The 26155-nt window shown below is 35.3% G+C and overlaps 2 protein-coding genes across 4 annotated transcripts in view; both read left to right on the forward strand.

Annotated features, from left to right (window-relative positions):
* Positions 1–16697, forward strand: part of ift74 (intraflagellar transport 74) — a 30376-nt gene extending 13679 nt beyond the window's left edge. The window contains exons 10-20 of the mRNA XM_088630298.1: positions 85–147; positions 2535–2678; positions 3291–3331; positions 3800–3879; positions 5357–5410; positions 5693–5790; positions 7497–7623; positions 12942–13105; positions 14120–14245; positions 15985–16045; positions 16360–16697. Of these exons, the coding sequence (XP_088486424.1) occupies positions 85–147; positions 2535–2678; positions 3291–3331; positions 3800–3879; positions 5357–5410; positions 5693–5790; positions 7497–7623; positions 12942–13105; positions 14120–14245; positions 15985–16045; positions 16360–16475 (1074 nt within the window). The 3' untranslated portion in view covers positions 16476–16697. The remainder of the gene's footprint in view (positions 1–84; positions 148–2534; positions 2679–3290; positions 3332–3799; positions 3880–5356; positions 5411–5692; positions 5791–7496; positions 7624–12941; positions 13106–14119; positions 14246–15984; positions 16046–16359) is intronic.
* Positions 16698–21950: 5253 nt separating this feature from the next.
* Positions 21951–26155, forward strand: part of tek (TEK tyrosine kinase, endothelial) — a 32208-nt gene continuing 28003 nt past the window's right edge. For 2 of the 3 annotated variants that reach the window (XM_088630308.1, XM_088630310.1), the window contains exon 1: positions 21952–22203. In XM_088630308.1, the coding sequence (XP_088486434.1) occupies positions 22110–22203 (94 nt within the window). In that variant the 5' untranslated portion in view covers positions 21952–22109. Of the gene's footprint in view, positions 22204–26155 lie in introns of all 3 variants that reach the window. The other variant, XM_088630309.1, reaches the window with a different exon arrangement.

Below are 26155 nucleotides of genomic sequence, written 5' to 3' on the forward strand. Positions count from 1 at the left end.
AGCTTTAATGTGTTTTTTTTATCTGTCTAGATACATTTTGAATGTAACATAATATTTATAAATGCTTTACCATTTACTGTGCAGGAACTAGATGCCCTTCAGCAGGAACTTGATGCACTCATTACAAGGAAGGAGACTTTGGAAGCAGTGAGTTTAATGTTCCCTTAAGGGTTAATTTGCAGAACTGTCCTTCTTATAAGCTTAACTGCTTTCCCCTGATTTGTTGAGAGAAAAATAAAAATCTAAAACTTCTAAAAAGAAAAGGAAAAACTATGGAATAACATGACTTGTAGTGAACACGTCTTCGCTTTATGCTAGCTAGCAAGGCTACATACAGTACCCTCAGTTGGATCCTTATGTTAGCCGGTAGTAGTATGGGGTAGTGGCCAGGACGTAGAACGCTTGGGTCAAAACCCAAGTGGAGAATACTATTGCACCCTTGAGTAAAGTACTTAACACACATTATTTCACAGTATTTTTCAGCTGCAGAAATGGGTACAAATGCAAGTCACTTTGTCTAAAGTCCAGTACTAATAAGGAATAATTAATAATGCTGATATCTGATGATACTGTCAAGTGCTTGAGGGTGTAACCCTGTAATATTTTAGAGTTGCTTAAAAGATGCAAAGGCTAAGGACTTTCAAAATTGATTCAGTGAAAACTTGTAAATACATTTTTTCTTTAATGCATTTATTTAATTAATCATTGTAATTGGGTGACCCAATAGTGATCAAAGTCCTTGAGCTGCTCACATTGGTTTGATGTAATAATACAGTTCACAGAAATATGAAGACCCATTGTCACAGGCTTGCCATAGTTAAAGAGTTACAGTAAGGCACTAGTCTTACAGCAGAAATGTGGCATAATTTGAACCTTTCCATGAAGTCCAGAGACCATATATGATTATTTTTAAGAAAAGATCACTTCTTTTAATTTTTTTGTTACATGTAGTGACATATGACAAAGTTTAATTTGATTCACAAGTGGGTTTTTGTTAAATATTTTGGTTTGTCTTTTTTTGAGAGAATTAATGTTTAGTGCATATTAAAATAAAAGCAGTACTGCTCAAGGATAAAGGGGGTAAATGTAGCTGAGAATTTGAATTGAAGGCTGTAAGGAGCATTTCTGCAAATTTCAGTCGTCATACAGTATACAGCACAGTATTGGCAGTAAGATCAGCTATTCTTAGTGATTCTAATGATCCTTTCCAACACCTTTCTATTAATTTTTCTTGTCTCAATAACACTAGAGTCTTTTTCACATTCACATGGTCAGAATTGTGTACAGTCCCAGATAACGTTAAGAATTCAGTCACATGTTAGCAATTAAATCAGATATTTCCAAGTTAAAGAGATTACTTAGTAACTTTACTCTCCTAAGAACCAATCAGAAGGACACAGATTAGCACCTGTGCTCTTGCACCAGTATACAGTATCACCACCGTATAATTCTTATTTATTTTTGTTAATGGTTAAAAGCCACCCTAATAAACTGAACAAATGTAGTCAATTCACAATGTGTCTTAATGTAATACAAAGTCAATTGTGTGTTCATCAATAGTGGTGTAAAATATCTTTCCCCACACATGATGCCTTACCTACATTTCTCTTTAGATATGGATTAGTTTATGAAAAGCAGAACAAGTCTTTCCCTTCTGTATTCTACAGTAAAAATGTGACTTTGTTCATTATCTGATTGAAAGTAGCAATGGAGCTAGTGGTTTTGCTAATAGCCTTTAGATGCGAAAATAAAATGTGGAACCCATGTGGGTTCAGACTTGTAGAAATAACAGACTTTTCATGTTAAATCATTTTGACACCAAATCCTTTTGAAAGCATCAATGCATCTAAAATTTAGATTTTTTCAGTAGGAGTAAAAGAAGGAAAAAAAACCCAGGCGATCATGTTAATTAACCTCCATTTTTTCATACTACCTGCTTTTGGCAGAAATCTGGAAACCTTTCACATGATTCTACATTGCCTCACATTAAATGCTTTTGAGCTTTTAACAACATGGTTTTCAGTGAACAAAGTTAATAAATCATGCTATGTGTCACCCACATCTTAGGAAAAAGTTAACTTATAATGTTACAAACTAATTTCAGACATCCGGTTGGCACATAATGAAGTTGACATTTTGAAAAGTTTTTTATGCAATTTATTATTTTAAGTCGTTTTCTTATTAGAGAAAAAAGTACAAACTTAGGGTGGTTGTAAATGTTTTCTTCATATGCCCTATAGTGTAATGTGTAGTTTGTTCATTTACAGAACCATATGAATAGAAGAACTTTACATATGAGAGGAGGCCATGTGGCCCAACTAGTCAGTTTGGTAGTCAGCAGCTAAATGAACCAAGAATCACATCAATTTGTTTTTAGAAGAGCACTAGTGCAGAAAATTCAACAAAGATATCTCTAGGAATTATTATATATATAACAAGAAAGTGAAAAGAAATTGAAATGACATTTTTATACGTGTATGCTGTATGAAAGCACAAACTGACCCGTAATAAGCCCCTCAGTCCTGTGCCCACAGGATATAGCAAACTCCCAGGTGAAGCAGGAGGCGGTCTTGCTGTATGAGAAGTTGCACGAGTTGGAAATGCGCAGAGATGTAATGATTGCAGAGGACAAGAGCCTGGGTTCTCCTCAAGAGGAGAGGGAGCGGCTGCTGAAGCAGGTAAACAGCCCACTGCAAACTCACTGCGGCCTAGGGCTGCCTTCGGTATTCAGAAGCGCACTGAAGCACTTCGAGCAACATGGACAACAGTCTGCTTTTCGTTTACAGAACACAGAGATTAAGAATAAGAATGGTACAGGGAATTGAATAAAGAAACCATTTTTCAATTTTGTGATTTACGCGTTTGATTTGACAGCTGTTCGGGCAGTATTTCAAACCATAACAGGAAAGGCAAGTGTTTTCTTATCCCCTTTAAGGATTATAGTTAGATCATTATTTTATATATCCATTTACATTTTTTATATCTAGGAAGAAAATGTCAATATTCAGTCCTACATGTGAAGATCGGGTGATCTTCTGAAAACAAATAAAGAGGAGTTAACTAGTCATGTTAAAAGTGAGGTAATAATAAATTGCTGTTACTGTAATTATCTTTATCTAAATATGAATTAATAATTATTTAAATTGTAACCATTTGCCCCAGGGACTAGAAAAACAACTTTCTATTGGTAAGTGAGAAGATGTCTCTGTAAATTATTATTATTTTGCAGCTTAAAAACACTTTTTTTTGTTTCTTTTTTCTTTCCCTGTTTAACTTTTTTTTTCGCCCAGGTTAAAGAAGATAACCAAGAAATAGCAAGCATGGAAAGACAGTAAGAATACATATTATTTAATATGTTTCATGACATAATATGGGAAGAGTTTGTTGAATATTTACTGTACTTCTTCAGCTTGAGCTCCTTTTATGTGCTTTCTTTTCTTCTGTTTGCCTCTGTCTAAAAACACAATAAAGACTGGCTAAAAAGTGTATCAGTGCAACATGCAAAGTTATCACTTATTGCATCCTTATTTTAAACTATGGTGCTGACTACTTGGTCTTTAAACATGGCATAGTTCATAAGATTGTGGACGTTAACTGGTTAAATTGTTGGGTTTGCACAGTGCATTGTGAAAGAAGTGTATGGATGTAAAGCACCTCAGGAGCTTTTTGGAATAAAAAACACTAAACAAATGCAAGGAATAAATAAATTATGTTTCTTAGGTAATTTAATTTAAAATGGTATATTGTGCATAGAAGTGGTATGCTGTACCAATCTTGCTGTTTTACATGTTTATTTTAGGCTAACTGAAATACGAGAGAAAATGAGTCAAGTAAATGAAGATATGCGACAAATTGAAAATGATATGGAAGAACATCAAGGTACAGTAAGAAATCTTGGAGCAGAATTCCTTAAACATTTTGATGTCTAATGATTTATATGATGACACATATCCTTTAGGAAGGAAAGTCAGAGGGTGGCTCACAGCCAAAGGCAGACCAGTATGTTCCGATCTTATCAGCGCAATAATATTTTGGGGAGGGGATTGACAATGTTTTTTTAAGACGTTTGTCGAAGAATGGATTATAAATCCACACACCAGATATTATTCTGGATGCCATCCAAGGACTGCAGCATAAATATTTTAAAGCATTCTGTGGTATCAAAGTTTTTCTTCTGAGAAAAAGTCAGGTTTGCAATTATGATGTCATCAGTGGGAATTATAAATATATACTTATATAATGTTAAGTTAGCTATTTCGTTCAAAATATAGATTTATGAATTCATATTTTACCTCATTTAAACTGCAGGCAGAAATGAGTCTGTGGGTGTTTGATGGGACACTTGATATATGCTCTTCATCTTCTTGGCATTTTGACTCAGAGGACAGTGTATTTTGCTGAGAATCCTCTGGCTATATGACTTTCAGTAAGATGTATTGTTTCTAAATTTTGCTGAAATTTCTGTAGCTTATTGCTGACTACATACAAAGGTCTTTACCACAAATTTTGTTTCTTGTTTCTGGTTTGAGCAGTTTCAGGTTAGAAAATTAAGTTAGATGTTTTTCTTTTCTGTGCTGTCATATTTCCTTATATTACATGTCTTTATTTCTTCCTGTTTCTTTTAATCTCTATCATTCATTTGTGTGTTTTGTCATACACCTTTAGAAGGTAAGAACATCATTCTTTTGTTTTTGAAAAAGTCTAAACATATGGATTGAGCACTTTTACCTTTGTGGAAGATTAATTTAATTGTTTGGAAAGTAAATTGTACTTCAAGAGGATCCAGTGCTTAAATTACCTCTGATTTAAATTAATTTGATACAATAGACTGCAATTAATGAGAAGCACAAGCAGTGGTTAACTTGAAGATTATGATTTGTAGTGATCACCTAATTGTTATTGTTTTTTTTAAAACTGCATTTGTATTACTTTTACTGTTATTGGGTGTAATGTTAAATTAATGAAATGGTTAAATAATTTAAAAAACAACTTATTATGCTGTAAAAAAGAGACATTCAAAGCAGAGAGAGGAGTGAAAAATGACATTAGACTGCAGAATTAAAGTGAACACTGGCCAGAGTTTGGCATCTAAAGAGACAAATGTTAATAATATAGAGTATGAGCACTTCTTTTTTACAGTGCTCATATAGAGTATGAGCACTTCTTTTTTACAGAAAAGCAAAATTCAGTCCATAAAGCATTATGTGAATTTAATACCAGTATTTAAGTGTATATGTGTATTGAAAAAAATGCTTTAATTAATTGCTGATAGTCGATTGTTAGGACTTTTTATGTGGACATTTGGTACTCTTTTATGGTTTGCGTTTAGTTACACTTATGGTATATTGCTTTGCAGGTGAACGAAACCAGAAGTACAAGGAACTTAAGAAAAGAGAGGAAAACATGGACAGTGAGTAGGACAATTCATACAGTATGCAGCAGAAGCAAGTCTTTAAAAGTAAACAAAGGCATTACATTTGTTGTTTTGGCAAACAGACTTTTCAAGTTTCAATTAACCTTGTTCCATTTCAAGGAACTGAAAAGTTAACATCCTAAGCATATGTTTTTTCCAAGAGGAATCACTGAAAGATTCCCAAATGACTGTGTTTGAAATATTGAAGTATTATTTTTTTTAGTTGGCAGTCACTGCTTTTGTCATATTAGTATAACTGAACTCTATTGGAAACTCTAGGTTTTTTGGAGACATTTGATGAGACTAAAGCACAGGAAGTGGAACGCAAGCAGCAAGTGGAAGCCATTATTGTTGCTCTGCTGGAACACACGAGCAGGGTAAGAATGTTATTGTATGTCGGAGGTCTCTGACCTCTTTATCTCCAAGCCTCATCAAGTACATCATCAAGCAGCATTTTAAACAACAGGGATATCTAACTCCTGCTTTATTTTTTCAGTATTGTTTTTCAAATTCTAAAACATCACCAAACTGAAAAAAGTACATTTGGAAAAGTCTGCATGATATTGTTTAATTTTAATACTCCCAGCTAGGGAAGTCTTAGTTTTCTAAAGCATATGGAAGAGAGATGTTGTGGTATAAATGTTATAAATTAATTGTCACTTATTCCAAGAGAATGATGAATGTCTCCATCTTTATCTATTCTTATAGAGACTTTGATTTTTAAATTGAAAATACTCCAAATTAAAAAATCCAGCAGTATATCATTTATAATTATTTTTATTCCTAAATATTCATTTATTAAAGCTTGAACAATGACAAGAAGGCAAAAACCAAACATTTCTTGAAGATCCAGGGAATGATTATAGTGTACTTACTATAGTGAATGACAAATGTGTTTGTGCACTTTGCAATGTCTAAAAGGGGCAATGTTGACAGTTTTAAATGGACACAGATCACATTGGTTTGAGCAGAATGTTTAACATTCAGATCAAATGAAAACAGCTTGGCAAGAAATTGAAGACCAAGACCAATAAAGTAGTTTTCTTACTAATGCTTCCTGCATCAAGCAAAGGTGCACTATTGCTAAAATTCATGCAGAATCTGGACGACGCTTCACAGGTTTAAACAACTGTAGCCAGTTCCCATCTTCATATACTTTTTATTCAGACTATTATTGATGAAATTACAGAAAAATGTAATTTTGTGTTTAATCTTTACAAAGCATTAAACAGGTTTATTCTCACCAAGTACACACCAAACGTTAGTACACAAAGTCACCACACTGGTTGATGACATGCAGTGCCAGATCTCCCATTAGTGTCAGGTTGCAAGGCAGGACCAAAAGCACATGGTTGCATAAAGCAAGCCCATCACAGAACCGTGGAGAAAGAGACGGATTTAGAACAGAAAATCAAATCTATCCAGCACATTATTGGGAGATACAGTGTACCAAAGAACACACACATGGGAAAAACATGGAATTTCCACAGGGGTAGAAGCATGAGGAATCAAACCTAGAAAGACCATAGAGCTGCAAGACAGCAGTGCTAACCACAATGCCACCCATTGTTTAAGTCATATAAAGCTAAAACAATTAAAGAAATATTAGTATTTTTTTAACTATCATAAAATATTTTTTCTACTAGGTAAAATATACAGATAAACAGTTAAAAGCATGGCCCTGCCATAACATACCTGGGAGTGACATCAGACGAAAGTGTAAAAAAGAATGAAACATACAGTATATGTAGATAAGAGTGTGATTATATACATAACTTCTTTAGTAGGTACAGCATTTACATTTTTTACTTGTTGATGAGCACTACTTGATGAGCATGCCATCTTATCTTTGGTTTGAATTATTTTTTTCAGAATATAAATTAAAGGAGAATAAATGCTCCTGGTTTCTTTTTGAGACAATGAGACATTTTCGATTCACTTAAGATTCATTTCAATACTAAAAACAATGGTAATATTATTAGATATGCGTGGCTTAGAATGGCATATATATAGTGTGAAAATATATATCAGAATGTTATGTTGTTGATATAATATTTTTTGCTTGTTTGTTTACTTGTTATAGAATATGAATCGAATGAAGCAAATCTCATCTGTCACAGCCAGTGAATTGAAAAACATGCAAGAGGACCTCAGCTTCAAGGAGACTGAAATGCATAAATCCCAAAACACCGCCAAAGGCTTGTCATCAGGTTAGATATAAAAGACAAGTACATCTGATTTTTTTTATACACAACACACAGAGTCACATATTTGATGTTAGTTTTGAATAACTGAATATTGTTCTGGGATTTATTGACCAATCTAATAGCTCTTTTTGTTGAACTTTTTCTGTCTCTTGTAGGTTTATGTTCCTGGAACTATCTTTTATTTGTCCTTTTACCTATGTACATTTGCAATATACTACTGTACATATTCTTAGTTAATAAGAATCTAAAATAATTTAAAGAGCTGCATAATACTACAATGGGCTACAGTAACCTTTTTGTTCCAATACATAAAAGATGAAAAATTCATTTAGAAAGTATATGCTTACAAAATGCAAGCTTTTAGAATGTATTCTTCTTTGAAGCAAAATTGATACATAAGATACTTGAATTTAAGAACAATTACAAATGAGAGGTAGCCATTCTTCTCATCTACTGCTTATGGTTCATAGTGGCTAGTTGTACTGAGTATCTCACCCAGGTGTTTCTGAAAGAAGCCAAGGTATCAGTCTCCACAACATCACATCATGACTGGTCAGCTTTTTCCAGACTTCTCACCACAATTATTGTAAAGAAAAGTGTTTGAACTATAGTCTGACCCAAAATCTGACCTTCTATATAAACCAAAGAGTAGAGAGGGAGACTTTGGATTAGCTAAATGGCAACATTGTCAATCAGTTCAGTGACTATAACATGATGGGGCTAAATCAGTTAGTGTAACTCACTAACTCACTCACAATCAATTGATGCTAGAATCAAATGGGAGTAGATGAATGAACATTTACTGCTGTAACAACTTAGCCGTGTACTGTTCTAGTCAGCAACATCTCAGCAGGACATTCTATTGGTCTTTTTAATTCATTAATTACCTGATTTATTGATTAATTGCATTTTTTCCATTTATATAGAACTTTTTATCACAAAAGCAGGCACAAGTTTAAACATTTCTTACAAATCACAACTTCTCATAATATCATACTCATATGGGTTAAAATAAAATACTAATTACTGTACAAATACATTTTAATTCCAATATATTTTTCATAGTATTGCCATTTGACCTTGTCTTTTTACATATTAAGTGCTTCCATAATCATCATAGTTGAAACCTAAAGTTGAACACATTAAATTCCCTTGATTTGACAGAAGATTAACTGATAAATTACATCTATATTAGTTTTGTGTGATCTCACTTTTTCTCAGGCCATTTCCTTGATTATTCCAAGTACTATAACAAAATATACATGTAATCTGACAATATTCAGCGAAACATTAACAAAAAACATGTTTAGAATAAAGCACTGGGTGGAGCACAGTAATTTCAAATAGCAATGTCATGTAACTAAAACACTTGGCTCATTACATATAGAGTGAGATTTGACCAGTCGAAGCTTGTTAATTGCCTGCTTGCACTATTTCCTCTGGACTGGGTGTATTTAGCAAATAATCTCTGTTGGGCTTTTGAATCAGTGCCAAGGATTTCCTTCCTTTGTGTTAAGCCTCTCAATGCATATTCACCCTAAATTTGTCTTATCTCATCAACACGATTGAAAAAGCCACTAGGAACATTTCCTTGATCATTCTATTCTAAGCAAGATGTATTGTTCATTTTCACATATTTATTTATTATCAGTAGCTTTTGCTGTATAGTGAAAATACCAAAGTTACGTTTCAAAGTACTTTAAAACCACCCTTTCTCTAATCTCTGGAAACTCCAGTTCAGATCTAGCGTGGGTATGAATTTGATGCGCTGATCTCATACTGCTATGCCAGTGGCTGAGTGGGACTAGAACTCAGCACTGTGCAGAAGAATGGAGAAAATACACATTTCCTGTCTTTCTTAACATTTTAAACATCAACATTTTTTGTCATATTTCATATCTTATTTAGATACATATCTCTTAAACATAAAGATATACAGTATGAAATAGTCAAGAAGTAACATCCTCACTTGGGAAACAAAGATTTGTTATACTGCTAATAATATTTTGCATAATATATAATTACTTTCATAAGAAATTTTTAAACGCTCAGGGTTGTACATTAGCACATAAAAAAGTAAACAGTAACTCAATCCTGTAAAAACAAGAGTAAATCTAAATTGTACATTAAAGCTGTAGGTAAAAAGATATTTTAAATCTTTAGATTTTAAGTCTATAACCATATGTTTGCAATGCTAAAGGTAGCAGAGTCACGATTGCCCAGTGTATGTACTGTACCTGCAGTTTGGTACAACAAGACTGAATCATCTGATCATAGTGCTGAACTATAATGATAAAATAATCCCTTAAAATAAACTGTAGCAAATGCATTCAGTACCTTATGCATTTGTTACCATTGTGATGCCTGATTGGATGCAAATTTCAGACAATAAATTATTTTCATATCATATCGTAAAAGAGGCAGAATCAAAAGTAACACTAAGGTTGCTCATATAAAACATTGAATTTCAGTGCTGTTAAAAAATTCTGCTGTAATCATTTTTGCAAAGCAAATGTTGGGAGCCTATGAGCACCACTAGTGCTGTTAGTTTAACTTAAGAAATTTATATTGCATCCATATCTTAATATCACAAAGACACCTGCAAAGTACAGAAACCACAGCAGAGGCATCTATTTTGATTTGTATGTAGCTATCACAATAACATTGAAATCCAGGTCAGTGTCGAGAAATAATCTGACCAAGAAACGACAAGAAAAGCGTACCAAATAGCGTACCAAATACTAAATAGTAAACATTTCAGCAAAGAACCCTTTGCATTATCTTGACACAACAACAGATAAGTTTTACAGTTAACAGTTAACAGTCCTAATAGTTAAGCAGGAACCAGACCAACAAAGGGAAATCCCAGTGATTCCTAGATATATTTCCATTCATTTCAGTAAAACATTGAGATTGACAGAATCCCATATTCCTCTTAGATTAAGAAGCAAAAGAATATTAAGTGCCATCGGAAGCCATCAGCAAATCATTAAGTACGCTTGATTAACTGGAGTTGTTTCAGTAATGTCGTTTTTGTCTGAACCAGAACTGAAAAGGTTCAAAAATAATATTAGATGTAAAATAAGATTGCAATTGAAGTTACACGTCATTATTTATTTTTGAGAAAAGTTGCATTTGGAAATGGAATAGTATTTATTAAGAACTTGGGAGTCCAGGACTCATTTTTTAGCACAGGTGTGATAGCAGCAGACTTACAAGCAGAGGACAAGATTTCAGAGACTCATCGATGAGGTTAGTAAGAAATAGCTGTGGTGCTGTAGGAATAGGCTGTAAACCACAGGTATTATGTCTCGTTTTAGGTTCAAAGTTACAGATGTAACATCAGTGAAATGGGTCTTTAACTTGTGAAAGCAGCTGATATTGGTCATGTGCTTACAGATATACAGCCATGTCTTTCTCCACAGCCACTGACATTGTCATCTTATTGCCTTTGTACAACACATTTCATTTATGTAACAGGAGGAGGAAAGAGCAAAAGAATGAAGATGATTTTTCAGAAGCTCTAGACTATCAATAACTTCTGTTGTGGTTTCAACATAAAGAGCAACAGAATACTCAGGCAAAATGGTCTGAGCTACTGTACACTAAGTATATTTTGTGATCTCCACTATACATGTTGAATTCACCAAATTCATTGTATAGTACTTCAGTTCTTGAGTGGCACGATGGCATATTGGTTATCATTACTGCCTTGCCGTGCTGGCCCTGGGTTCAATTCCTGGGGTGCTATCTGTGTGGTGTTTATATGTTCTCCCTGTGTTTGCATGGGTTTTGTCCCAAAGTCCAAAGGGTTACTAGTAGGTTAATTGGCTTTTTGGAAAATCGGCCCTTGTGTATGTGTGTGCCTTGTTCTGGACCGGAGCCCTATCCAGGGTGTATAGTGCCTTGCACCCTTTGTTTTCTGGGATAGGCTCCAGCTTCCCCATGACCCTGTATTGAATAAAGCTATTACAAAATGGATTGAATGATGGATAACAAAGTAGTGTTAGTAGCTCAGCTCTAAAAATGAGGATAGGAAATATTCAGTTCCAAGTCAATTAAACAGTGTTGCACTTCATTGATTTGAAGTAGTCAAAGTATTAGGACATTTGGTAAATTCTGTAGCTGTCTCTTAATGGTTAGATGTCTATTGCTAGGTAAAAGAGCTGTGAATATCCTATCAACCTGTCTCTCTTTGACTTGATGTTTCAGCGTAATAGCAGATTTAACGAGTGGAGTCAACAGCCCAAAAATTGAGAATTCTACTACAAAATGTTGGGTCCTAGTTTAACACTAAGTACAAGTAGTCCACTGGCTTTCCAGTGTAACTATTCTCAAAACAGTTGACTTTTAAACTTTTGTATTCATTTGGATACACTGATCCTGATTACACACCTTTTTAAAATGGTTGACAAGCCCTTAAATGCCTTTAAATGAAGTGACCTGCTTCCTTAAAAGTCTTAAGAGTCGTCTGTGACTCTCGGAATGCGAACTCAGAAGGAAACACAAGAGACTACACAGAAGCGCTGATGGAGCATTTTCTGTCAGATGAAGAGGTCTTACATTTTACTGCTCTGTACACACTGCCTGCTCCAAACAGAGGCTTCAGCTCATATCAGGAGGAACCGGGTTACATCCTCTTCCTGCCACTCGCTTACAGCAGTGGAGCAATTTCAATGTCTAGGAAGAAGCACTGTGCTAATAAAGAGGTGAGGGGGAGGGCAGGTAGTATAAAGCAGTATTAAGCAATATAATGTCAATATCTGCTGAAAAGACAGTGTTACCTCTGCATCTTATATTAGTCTGTTTGTTGAATATAAGTAGATTTTGTATGATTGTTAACAAAATAAAGAAAGATTAATGCTAAAAATAAACAACATAATCGTCTAAATATGAAATAAAATGAACACAATGATTTTTATGAATTTAATAAAAAAACAGATTTTGTTGTGTTACTGTGGAAATCAGTAGAATAAAAGGTTAATTCCATGCCAAAAATAAAAAGATAGTAGAAAACCCACAACTCTCTATCCCAACCTCTGTGAAATTTAGTAGCAGGTAAATAGATATACCATTATACTTTTAGTCTAAAAAATAATGTTTATTTGTCATCCATGTAGTGGCAGTTTTATTTCTTTTGCTCTTGAAGAAACTTAATTTTTGCTGTGTTCTTACTGTTTTAGTCTCATTTGTAAAAGTAAAAGTGGAATCTTTAAATTCAGAATGCAGTTTTCTTACTTTAATTTGTGCCTGATTTTCAAATTATTGTGTTAGGAACAGCAAAATGTGTTTTTAATACATGCTGTGTTTTTCTGGTCCAGAGAGTCAGCGACTGCAGCAGGACCTTCAGAAAGTAGAACAGCTGGAAAGTAAGATCAATACGGAGCTCAGCAGTCTGAAGGAGAAGATCCAGGAGATGACTGAGGGGCTGGACATTTACAGCAATCTGGATGCACTGAAAGCAGCAGGAGAGGAAAAGAAAAAGGTGACAGTCAGACTTTTTTTTAAAGACTTCTCAACTAAAGCAATAGCTCAAAGCCAGTGACCCAGCTACGCAACAAATCAGAAGCTCATATGATGAATCCAGTAAAATAAATGTATTCTGGAGCTCAGCCATTACTTCTCATCTTGTGAGCATTGTGCTCAGACGGTTATTAGTCTATCTTTATCATGTCTAGACCATTAAAAGAATGCTTGTGGGTACAGTAGCTTTTTTATTATATGGAGTCGTAGATAGATTCTCAAACATTTTTGAACAATTTGAATACAATGGATTTAGAAAGTTATATGTATCTGGAATTTTAATACAAATACAAAATAAAAACAAAAAGAAAAAGAAAATAACTGATGGGCAGAAAAGCTCAGAAAACATAAATAGGCCATATTGCTTTTGTTTTCATGGTAGGAGCATGCATTATGAGCTGTCTTGTTTTTCTGGGGAGCTTAAGCAGAAACTGCAAGATCCTTTTTCCCATGCCTAACCCCATATGGAACTTTCTGAGAAAAGCTGTAAACAGTGATGGGACTGTCAGTGGGCTTAAGGACCTGCAGGAACATTTCCAAATAAATCTGACCCTGGAAAACATTTAAAGACACTGGTAGCATTTAGTTATCCTTTAACAGGATGCAGGTTTTGCTGAAATGTTTGACACCAGGAAACGCAAGTTTAATAGTTTGAAAATTGTTCTGTAACTCTTAAATAACCAGTCTCTAAAAATCGTCTTAAGTTCTCCGAAAGACATGCTTATACATTTAAAAAATTGTTTTCTTTTGTTCTTTTATTTCCACTTAATTAGAGTGCCTATATCTTATAAGTAATAGTTTGGCTAATGTAGTATAAGTATCTGAGCATAAATGGAATTCCTGAACTGGATAAAGTGTATTTTAACAACAGAAAGAGTTCTCTACATATTGCAACACATACATCCACTAATTTATTTATAGACAGTAATAGAATAACCTTATAGTAATAGAACAACAATTGTCTGTCTTGAAACAGAGACTTCAGGAGGAGAGAGTGACACTAACAAAGAGAAGAGACACCTTTAAGATGGTTATGCAGAGAATGAATGCTGAATACGAAGCACTAAAGACTCAGCTACAAGAGAATGAGACTCATGCACAGGTAAGCTGCACACAACAATGGAGCGTAATATTAATTTGGAATAATATACAGTAAGAGTGTAAAAAAGAGTGGCTCGTTCATGACAGAGCGTAAAAATATTTGAGGTTAACACTTTGCACATTTAACTGTGGTATTGCAAAAATGTATACGCAAGATGTAATTGTAGCTATTTCCTATTGCCCATTAGTCTGTGAAAAAAAATCAGTAAGTCTGATAAATTGTATGACATGCTAAACCTGGTGTGTCGCGCTTTTGGCTCGTGGGCTGGTTCTGGCCTGCTAAACCCATTTGTCTGGCCTGTATGGCAGCTGTGGTCAGAACCATCGGCCAGAATTCATTTCACGCTTTGTCTGAGCCTGCTTAGCCCACACATGAAGCAGGTGCCCTTGGTGATGTTACTGTATCAGTCTTGGAAACACATGCTCCCTGTGGGTCTCTCCGTCTATCCAGTCACAGGCCTCCTCCTCTTTGATGATGTCACAGATCTAGCTTGACAGGGGTTTGTCTTTAAAGGAAAAGCACAAGACCTGTGTGCCAACTTCCTTTAAAATTGTGGAGCAGCCATCACATTTCAGCCTCACAGAAGTTTTAGCTAGTATTTTATCATCTCAAACATTTATTATCTCAAAAGGAGATTTTTGAATATACTGTTATAATAATCACTATGTAATGAAGGAAAATGAAGTTCCCATTACTTTACATGTTAAAGTTTAAGGCTCATTCATGAGGTCTAGAAACTGTCCTGATTACTGATTTGTCAAAATAAACTATTATACTGTATGTTTATGATAGTTAATTAGTAGTTATAGTTAATTTATACTTAAAAGATAAAGTGTATAAAAATTACAAACTATTGTACTGTATTCACAGCACAGTTAAGTTCCAGGTAATGCTAGTCTTTCAATCACTGCAAGCTTTACAGCAACCTTTTTATATTATTGGCTTTTGTAACACCTAAAGCACTTTTAACATATTTATGTTAAAAATCTCTAAGCAAGATCATAATGGATCTGTTTGCATTGTAGAGAAAATAATACACGTCTTTGCAGCATAAAATCGGAAATCGAATGTTTGTATAGTGAGGGATCTTTATGTAAAGTTGTACGTTTTGTTCTCTAGATTTGAAAAAGGATACTCTTAATATTTTTTTCAACAAGAAAGAGATTCACATAGTATATTAATAATAACTGCATTTAATACAATTAATAATGCTAATAAACCCAGAGGTTAATCATTTTGGTTTCTAAATTGGCTAATTGTATTTTAAAGGGACATATTTAGTTATAAAATAAATATAGAAAATCACAAATATACATGCTTAGTATTTTAGCCCGTTGAAGTACGTTCAAGTGGCCTATGATTGCAAATAGGTTAACCATTCCCGTGTTAAACTGTATCATTAGTAGTGAAGGTATCATTCCAAAATCTGATAAAGGTCTCGACATTTCTGTCTGTTAGGGTTCTTCTAACAGGTTAGCTTCTTCTTCTTGTTTTTAGTACAATTTTGCTAACAACTTACTTTGGATATATTTTCAGGTTGTTTTTTCCTTCAAACACAAAATTATAAAGTGAGATATACAGTAATCATTCCCTCTGAATCTGATATTTTAAGTATTTAATATTGTTAATTGTGTTTCTCTAGTTCATGTGCCCTTTGTGTTTTTTTCTGTCAGAAGGAATAAATCAGTTGAATGTGATATGTAATATTATTGCAATAAATGTTAAATACATTTTCTCAGCTAACAAACCTGGAAAGAAAATGGCAACATCACGAACAAAACAACTTTGTCATGAAGGAGTGTATCCTTTTTATGGCTTTCAGAGATTTTTTTCCTTACTTTGAAAGGTAAAAACCTTACATATGTCAACCTACATATGTCATTTTACTGGTCTTGATGATGAGTGTTTGAAGATCACCAAAATTTGGAGGTATTTTTAATTTTATAAAAGGGTACCATACTATGACCCTACTGAATAGTAACGGGATTAAGCATGTTGAAACAAAATTGAATATTTACAATCCATACAAGGGAAACCATGGCAGTTTAATATGAAATTGTTCCAAATCAGTGAATGTCTGGCTGAAAGCAGGTTTCCTTAACCATTCTTATCAGTCATTGCCTCAAAGGGAATGGAAAGTGACTACCGTCCAGTTGTCAAAAATGTGACTAAACAACTAGCAGAATACAATAAGATCCTCATAGAGAGTCTTCAGAGTAGCAGAAACTGAGAGATGGCTTCCTTCCTCGCTGGAATTTAACAATGGCACACTAAATTCTTTCCTCATTTCAGTTTCTTCAGATGGGGCCACTATATTTCATGTTCCAGAAGCACCCACCTATGCCTATAACTAATGATGGTTCTAATATTGTCTATGCCTAACTTCTCATGTAAGTTTTTATGTACATATACATTTTTAATAAATGAATGGAATAAAATGGTTTTTACCATGTTTGGCTCTGTACCTTTTTCAACCTTGTTTTAATAGTTCATACAGTGATATATTTGCATGTAAATACAATTCACCCCAAAATGCAAATTTCTTTATGCACAATACTGTGATTCCCCATCCAACTCCAGACCAATTTCCAGCAGCATTAAACAGTTTCTTTTGATTATGGTAAAACTCTGATGTGAACCTGTTTATTCTGAAAAAAAACAACACATTTCTGGTACTTGATGCTGTAATAATGTGAAATGACTGTCTTGCAATATAAAAAATTAAATACACATTGAAAGACTTAAACGGTTGGCATGGTGGCAGTGCAGTTAGCCCTGCTGCCTCACAGCCTTTGGATCCTGGCTGGTGTCCTGGACTGCAAGAGCTTCATATTTTCCCTGTGTTTGTGTCCATTTTCTCTGGGTGCTCCAGATTCCTCCCACCATTCAAAGTCAAAATCTTCAAAGGCGTTGATGAAGTCAATTGACTAAGGTTCTTTAGAGTAAACCATGAAGTGCAAACAAGGGGACACAAGTGGAAACTGCATGGAAGTGCATTTACCACATCACAACTGACCTATTCCTGTTGCATATAGAACAGGAAGTGCTTTTTACCCAAAGGATTATGAGAGTATGGAACGAGCTTCCCAGGCATGTTGTTTAAACTGATCAGAATGGGATTGTCGGATAAATAACCTGCTGTTCTGTGGTAGATGTGCCAAATTCAAATTGCTTCTTGTTTATAGACATTGTTATGTTCTTAATGACAACCTTTATCTTTAAAACTGGAAAAAGTTCTAAGGCAGTTTTAAGGAACGTTACGGCATGATAATGAATGATTTACGTATAGGGAATGTGAGTCAAAGGCAGTGTGCACAACTCCTGCACTTGTATTTGGTTTCACAGATTAAATTTCACAGCAGCACTGAGCTCAGGGGTTAAATGGAGACAGGAATTTGTGGCCTGATAAAACTATTGTTTTAATGCTATTGGTTTCCTCCAAGCACTATCAGAGCAGTGGGTTGCTGAGTATTTCTCAGCGGCCCTCTAGCCAAAGGGAAGAGAGCCTCCCACAAGCCACAGTGCTCAGGATAAGAGTTGGGTCACCGCTGGAAAGAACCCCAGGAACTCTGGGCTGGGATTTGTATTTACGTCCAATAACATCACATGCAACTTTTTAGTACATGTTAACTGGGCTGATGGCCAGCTGGGAATGAAAAAGAAAATATTCAATTTTTACTTTACCATCTTTAGCATTTCCAATAAAGGTACCGCAGAAACAGAACGAGAGGAAAAGTATAGTCCTTTTAAAATGCAAAGATTATTGATGAGTAGTACCAGATCATCTTCTTACCAATGAGGTAAAAAACAAACATTTAGAAAAAGAAAATAACTATTTCAGTCACAAAAACTCATGTTAAAAATGTAGGACTTTACATTGAACTACATTGTTAACTTGACATACTTTGTCTTTCTGGTGGCACTGCTGCCTTCCCGGGTACTGGGAACAATTCCAGCTTTAGGCTTCTGTCACTCTGGAGACTGCTTGCATTCCACATACTTGTGTGGATGTTCTCCAGGTGCTCTGGTTTCCTTGACCACTTGAAGACATGTTGGGGGTGACTATTGTTACAGCAAATGTCACTTTCTCCATTGCCTTGCTGTGGAATAGCACCCCATCCAGGAGGACAACAGTCATGTCTTCTCAGTCCCATATTGTACCATGTTCTCACTTTTCTACCTCACCTGGTGTGTAGTGGGGGGCTACTGGTGCTCATCACCCAGGTGAGAACTGCACGTCAAGGGCCACAATAATGAATTTATTATTATAAAGATTATATTTGTGCTGTGGAAGCAATATAATTGCTTCTCTTCATAGCTTTTAATCAATGTAAAACAAAGCCCTCAGTACTTGAAAACACTATGAGATATGCATCTAATATTTTATCAATTCCTTAAACAGTCATAGAAAAACGTTTTATAACACAGCTCTTCAAAAAACCTACGGCAGTGAAGTTCCAGCAATTAGCTGTGTGCTCAAACCGAGGAACTGCCTCATTTATATAAAGGTAGAGTGGTTTACAAGTCTCCTGGTGTACATAAAGCTGCTTGTAGCACTCGTACTATTTCACTTACAGCAGATGTGGTTGACCCCTGGGGTAGAACACATGCAGGCCAATGTGTGCTGTCTCAGATACAACACCTGCGTGTGGATGCCCTGCTCATAACACCGTAAACCAGCAGGGGAGATTGCTGTGAAGGGAAACTGTTTCTGTCTGGATGAAACTTAAAACCACTTTCCATTTGGCTCTGATTGAATTGAACACTCCCAAGCATGTATCAGAAAAAAATGAAGATCCCAACCTCAGGGCCTTGGAATCATCCCCCAGAGTCAGGAGAGGATTCCTCTTGCTTGAGTCAACCGAGCCACCTTTCTCCGTTTCCATATTTCTTTCTTTATGGCCTCTTTCTCTCTTCCCCCCTTCCTTTTCCCTCCCTCCTTTTGTTTCTTCCTCTGTTTCCTTCTCCAGCTCATCCTGCACAGTCAGAGGTTGAGACAGCAATGCTGAACGTCCAAGCCAGTAGTGCACAATAAGATCTAGACACTCATATCAATCTGAATAACCTGCTCAATTACATGTCAGGCAGTTTGATTCTGCAGTGTAACAGCCATACTGTTGTTAGTTCTTAAGGGATTCGTTACTTGTCTGCAGATAAATGAATGATAAAAATGTGTGCTCTAGGAATCATTTACTAGCTAAATACTTTTTAGAATTTGTAAAGTCAAGTTTATTCTTTGTTTAATCAAAGTCTTCAAAAAGATGTTTCAGGAGCATTTTTTCTCTATTGTAAAGGTTTTCAGGTTTAAATATCTGCAAAATCACATCATTTGTAGTATCCTACCCATAGCCTGGAAGCTACAATATGTGGAAATGCTTTTAAAATCAAGAACAGGAGGCACGTCTTTGCACAAATGAGTACATTTGTAACAAGCTATTCAGATGTGATAAAAACTGTTAACTTGGGTTCTTTAAAGCATCAGCTGGTCATTGAATGGTCCTTGATCTTTGGATCAACAAGGTACTAACTACCAAAGGGGCTAGATGTACTGCCTTCTGTCTTGAAATCTATGTACTGTTTTTATATTAGTGTGCAAATGTGTGCAAAAGACTTGTCTTCATATTTCTACATATGGCATACTGTTTGTACTTCTGTGGTTGCATATACAGTATTTTTTTCTGAATGAGGTTCGGTATAATCTCAAGAGTTGTTGGCAGCAAACCCAAAGCCAGCTTTTACACAGTTCATTTCCATTTCACCAGTGTGGGCAGTATGGCGTGGAGCCAGCAACACCTGCGGTCTCTGGGTAGGGCCTACAGGGACGTCTGAGGCCAACCTCTTTGCTTTCACTGAAGAGTTGAGAAAACACACACACTCACTTCTGCCAGTGAAGCATGGCACTGACAGATTTCCTGTCTTAGTCTGTCTATCAAGGGCCATTACATCAGTATATAGATCCCACTGCAACATGCCACCCCCAGAGGAAACACTGTAATAAAAGATGGAAAAATTAAGACGGCAAGAAAGTATTTTGTGATTTCTGCTGCTTGGGACTTTATATGGGTCCTCTCAACACATACTGTACAGCCCAGATACTGTAGCTCCCTTTGTATACAGCCCATCTGTAAAAATAGATATCACTTTCCTTCCTTAACTTAAAATTCTCTTTTTCAGATTAGATTAATTACCTGGTTCCAAAAGATATCCACTTTAAAGTTCAGAATTTCAATGAAGTTGTTGAGATCATAAGTGTTAATTGTCTTAAGATCAAATGATGGCGGCAGAGTGTTTTTCCTTTAAAATCTCCAAAGGCTCTTAATAATCATTCCTCCTGTTGAACCTGGGTCTGAGATATAGCACCTCCAAGGTGAGACTCTCCAGGCATTCAACAGCGTAAAACAGAATGTAAGGCAGGCAGATAAATCATCTGCCTCCCTTAAACAGAAGGCATACCTCTGGTTACAAATCAAAGTATCCCCAAAAAATCCTTTTGGCACTGCAGTATCTGTTCTTGTATGATCGATAAGAACATACAGTATATGCATAAAATTACTGTTTTATTAAGGAAAGTGCCCAAATAGTTGTAAAGCAAGGAATGTTTTGCTCAGGATCTTGACACTGAGATATGATTTACTATCGTGTCTAAAAGTAGTTAATAAAAATGTTAAAATACAGTAAACCTCTTTTCCATTTAATGAAACCTAATAAGAAGTAGTGCACAAAAGATGAAAAGATGGCCTGTTTTGCCCAAACGTATCTGTTGATCCTGCAATTTGTTTGAATTTGCTTAACGTCTAAAAAGTACCATGCATCATAATTATCTGCTCAATGCCAAGCTTCTGCTGGAAAGTTTAGCTTTGCAATTTGAAAGCAAAATATGGAGATTTGTCAGTTGTAAACCAAATTTCCATCATGTCCGTGCCATTCATCTGGAACAGGCTCTGAAATGTAAACACATCCTGAATGTAAACACACCAAACACTGTCAGCTTCCCATGACTTTTCCTGGGATAGTCCACGTTTTAAAAAAAAATACACATCTGCAAAGTTTGCTTACTGGAGCAGTTCCCTATGATATGACTGATGACAGAGAGAAGGAAATAGGTTTTCCATTGGTAGTGATGATAATGAACGAGTCTTTGATATTGGAGTCTCCTTCCTGGAAGTGCAGCACTGATATGCCTTATATTATTGTTGTTTTTAAAATCACTGGGCTAAAAGTATTTATTACATTCAATAAACATATAATATAGAATTTGGAAATGGAGGTTTTAAAGTTCTACAAACTCTGAAGTTCTCTGCTAGGAGAAGTTCATTTAAAGCTGGCCACACTTTCTTTACATAAAGGTTCCTAGGACTTGGAGAACAAGCTACCCAGTCATGTTTTTGAAGCCCAACCACTTTCTGGGTCCCAATCTTTGAATACATTGCCGCATGAGACCCTCTAAGCAATTAGCTACTAAAAAAATAGATGGGCTGAAGAGCCTACTCTTGTTTGCAAACTTTGGGTTGTTATCTAGCATTTGTTGGTTAGGATCTGTTCTGTTTTCAGTCGCGGAAGATCTCCTAATCAGTTTGTAATGGAGTTTTCAGCTTAAATTCAGGACCTACTGAGTGGGAGTGCAAGTAATGTTAAGCAATTGTTCAGACCCTGCCTTTCCCATCCTCATATGGAAAAGGAAACAGGAAAAAGGAACTCTTAAACTCCCAGTGCCTGGACAGCGCTGGAGGAGTGAAAGAGAAGCTCACCACTTCAGAGCAGCAAAGATGTGCAGTGACAAGCTCCTCTGACCCCCATCAAGGTCTCAACACAAGGCAGCCACAACCCTCCCTTGCTGTTGGTGCCCGAGCAAATACTATGCAGGATGGATTGGGACCGGCAACTCAGATCGATTAAGCTGAGGAAAATGGATTATTTACCCTCCGCAGTCCTTTACTTCACTTGTTTGTTAATTTCAGGTAAGTCTTCTTGTGCTTTGTTTCACAAATATTAATCATTTTTTTCTAGGATCATAAAATGCCTCCACTCACTAAAAGGGGCTTCTGTAGTAAGAGCAGCCCATGATTTCTAATACAACAGCCCAGTGGAGCGGTATGAAATCTTGTATGCATTTTCACTGTACGAAAGAGAATGAAATGTTGAAGACGTTTTGACACTACCTTACACAAGTTAATAGTTCTGGTTACGTTAATAAGGAATATTTAAAGAACTTTAAAATGCCACAATTTAGTTTAACATATTTTGTTCCTTAATATTTAATCTGTCTGAAAGACAAAAATCCTGTATCAACTGTTAACTAAAAGAGGATAATTAAAACTACTCAGTGGTTGCTAAAAGTTAGTGCTACTGTAGGAAGTCTGTGCACAATTTTAGAACTTTTTGTTGAGGGACATTAATTTAAATGTCTTTTAATTTCAGGCACTCTGTTTGCTGTGCGAATAGGAAATAGTAAACTATTAGCTATTTAAAGTTGGGAAAGATTGCAGTGTTGTTTGCAGTGTGATGTCCAAAAGATATGAAAGGGAGATTTAACATCGAGTTTTAGGAGATTTGCATTAACTTAACATCGAATTCTAATGTAGAAAATTGTCATATTTTAAAACAAATCTCAATTTCTTGATATTTTGTTGCTGTTCATGCATTGCTGGTGAATTATTAATGAGAAAGAGCAATAGTCATGGTGTTCTTTTCCACAGAACATACAGAATCTATTAAACAGAATAAAATATGAAACGGAACAAACAATTTTACTCAAACATATACCGTGTAAAATTGTGAATTTATTCCAAAACAAAATTCCATCAATAATTTGATGAATTGCTTTTATTTTTTTACTGACTCTTAATGATTCCATAAGGTCTTTGTCAGATTCATGTCAAGGATATTGTGGTATTCATTCACGTTCCATCCTTATTAAATGGCGTTGCAACTCTGTGTTAATATATTTAGCATTATTTATGGGATTTTGGGGACTTTTTATTACAGGGACATAAATATATTTATTATTATTATTTTTATTGTAATGGGGATTAGTGCTGAGTACTTGGTTTTGACTGTTGTGAAGATAGTTTATACTTGCAATGATGGGGCTTTTCTGTACTATAGTCCTCACATTTCAATACTCTGCTGCAATACTTTTATTACCATGTAGCTACTCTCTTGCAAAGGGGAACTGCAGTCCCAATTTCTAAGTCTGGTTATCTCTGGTACAATCTCTGTAACAGAATAAGTTAATTGACAGTATAGATACAATTACAAATTTTGGATTAAGCACAAAATGGTTAACTTTATGAAAGTACTGTAAGTCACCCTGATGTCACCAACTCCTGGTCTCACTATGGGCGAGAGTGAGAGTTCGCTAGAATTGCGACATAAAACAGCCCTTCCTGCTCGCTAGTCACTGTAATGACTGATCTAATGCGATGTACTGTATGACCGAAAAAGTACAGGTTGTGCAGCAGACATTTCACTGCAGCAATGTTCTGATGTGATCTGCATGCAGAGCTAACAAGTAAGTTGTATTTGTCAGCAAAACCGTCTAAAAGTCGATAGCAATATTTGTATTGGATTAGGAGAGATGTATTCATCAGTTTCCCTACGGGATTAATAATGTATTATCTATCTATCCTTTACAATGTAATAAGGCTGCTTCATGTCAGTAAAAGTTTTGTCACCTCGTTCTGAATCGCAGAATATGGCTCTGCGCATACCTAGAAATTTAATCTATATTGTAATGTAAATTGGAGGTTTTACAAGTTACTTTGTATATTGTATTTTTATTGTGGTTTGAAATGCACATATCAGTGCTGTTTCTTTCTAATCCCGAATTATAAAAAAAGCTTTCCAGTTCCCCATTAACTATTATACTGCACAGGTTTCCTAAACATTAACCAAAATAGTAGTAGAACTACTAGCTACAATTGTGACAAGGAGGGTAAAAAGGCCAACATCCCTTCCTACAGTATGTGCAATGTATTAATTGAAACCTTTTAAGCCATGAAGTAATGCAATAAACAAAACCTATGATCTTAATTATGTAAGTAACATTAAATGCCGGGATTCCTTTTGAAAAAACAGGAGCTGGAACACCATACTTCCTCTCCTCCTTCCCGACCCACACCCAAACTCTGTACTGGTTAGTTCATAGCCCGCACTCCACTTTAATGTTATGATATGTTACTCCTTGGGCAAACAAAAATAGAGCACATTGAACCACTTTAATCAACGTGAGGAAAAACAATGCAACAGCTAGACTGTAAAATAAGGGCGAGCTAAAAACAAAAATACAAAAATAGCAATGTGGCAGAAGAACAGCAGTCAGATATATTAAAGAGAGGAAAGTTACAGAGCTATATTGGAATTTCAATTGGAATTTTCAGTTGTTATCATCATTAAAGCACATACTTATCTACAATATAAAATCAAAGCTATTCAGTAAATTCACCTCAATGGATTAATATTCTTTCATAAATATTCCAAAACAGACTGAGATATGTTGACTCTTAAAGATTGAGAGTAATATGTTGACTCTTAACAGTCTATAATGACCCTGTAAAACATCTGCATTGATCCTTGACTAATTACACTAGAAATGAGGATTGAGTTTGTTTTTTTTGTACGTAGTCCAAAATGCGTGCGTATGACATTAATTTCTTTTTTTTTAACAAAGTGCGAAACGCATGCAATTCCAGCAAATGGACAAAGAGGTGTCAGTTGTCCTCAGTTTAGACAAAATCTATTAAAGCAAGATGTCTACAGAAAGCATGTCATGAACCTAGAAAAAATGTTTTCGCTGTTACAAACGCTGCCAGTATCACATAAGTGTATAATACAGCTGTTTCAAACCAGGCTCAAATTAGCACTTTCTCACTCTAAATTTATGACCTGGAACATTACATTCAGCAGTAGGTTTCTATAATAGAACAGAGATGTGCTTTGATCTTGCATGTCTGTTCCAATTAATTAGAGTTATTAACATGCCTAATAAAAATTCTTCACCTTTCTTTGCATTCATTGAAAACACAGATTTTCAGTTGCATCTCAGCCATGAAAAGATCTACTAAAATTCATAGCCTTCACGTCTGAGCTGCATCTGTTCAACAGTATCTTGACGTTCGGCTACAGTGCCCAAAAGCCTCCTGGGTAATCAGGAGATCAGTTATTTAATCTATCTTTTCCTGCTGAATAGTCTAATCAGATTTACAGCAGTCTGTCCCCAGTTTTCCACATATTACTAATATTTTCCGAATATCAAAGTAGTCACCAGCCAGTTTTCCCTTTTTTTAAAAACACTGTTACATTCTCTTTCTGAGGTAGTGGCAAGGTGTTGAAATAAGATTGTTTTTCATTATTTTGAAGAAAGTTTAAATCTGATATAAGTTTGTAGTGACCAGATATCTAAAGGATACTCTTTGATTTCTTAAAAGTGCATCAAACCTGACCAATATTTATTATTTCTGTAAATAGAGTATTTTTCCTTTTAGATTAGGATCCAGTACCCTTCCGTTGTTAGGCAGTTAAATCATGCCCCTTGCTCTTTTTCCTTTTGTAATGTGTAAATCTCTTCAGTATGTAGTAATAACAGATAGACCAATACTTCTGGATCTCTTTGGTTTTGTGCCTCATTACTTTAATTTACTGAAAGCTGGAAAACTGGCAAGATATCAATATTTTCAGTAGATCTAGCTGAAGAGTAAATGGTATGGCATTGTGAGCAGCTTGCTCAAGATGAATCATCTTAAACCAAGGTTTTTAATTGTTTTATTCTTTGTGTGTATATATTGTTGATGTGTACAATGGACACAAAGGACTAATGATAAAACCTATCATTAACAGTTACTCTCAAGCATTAATTGCAGTGAAGGACATTCCTTTCCACAGAGTTTGCTTTAATACAATCACCAGAAATAT

Source organism: Lepisosteus platostomus, chromosome 4 (genome assembly GCF_059453375.1).
Source record: "Lepisosteus platostomus isolate fLepPlt1 chromosome 4, fLepPlt1.hap1, whole genome shotgun sequence".
NCBI classification, from domain to species: domain Eukaryota; kingdom Metazoa; phylum Chordata; class Actinopteri; order Semionotiformes; family Lepisosteidae; genus Lepisosteus; species Lepisosteus platostomus.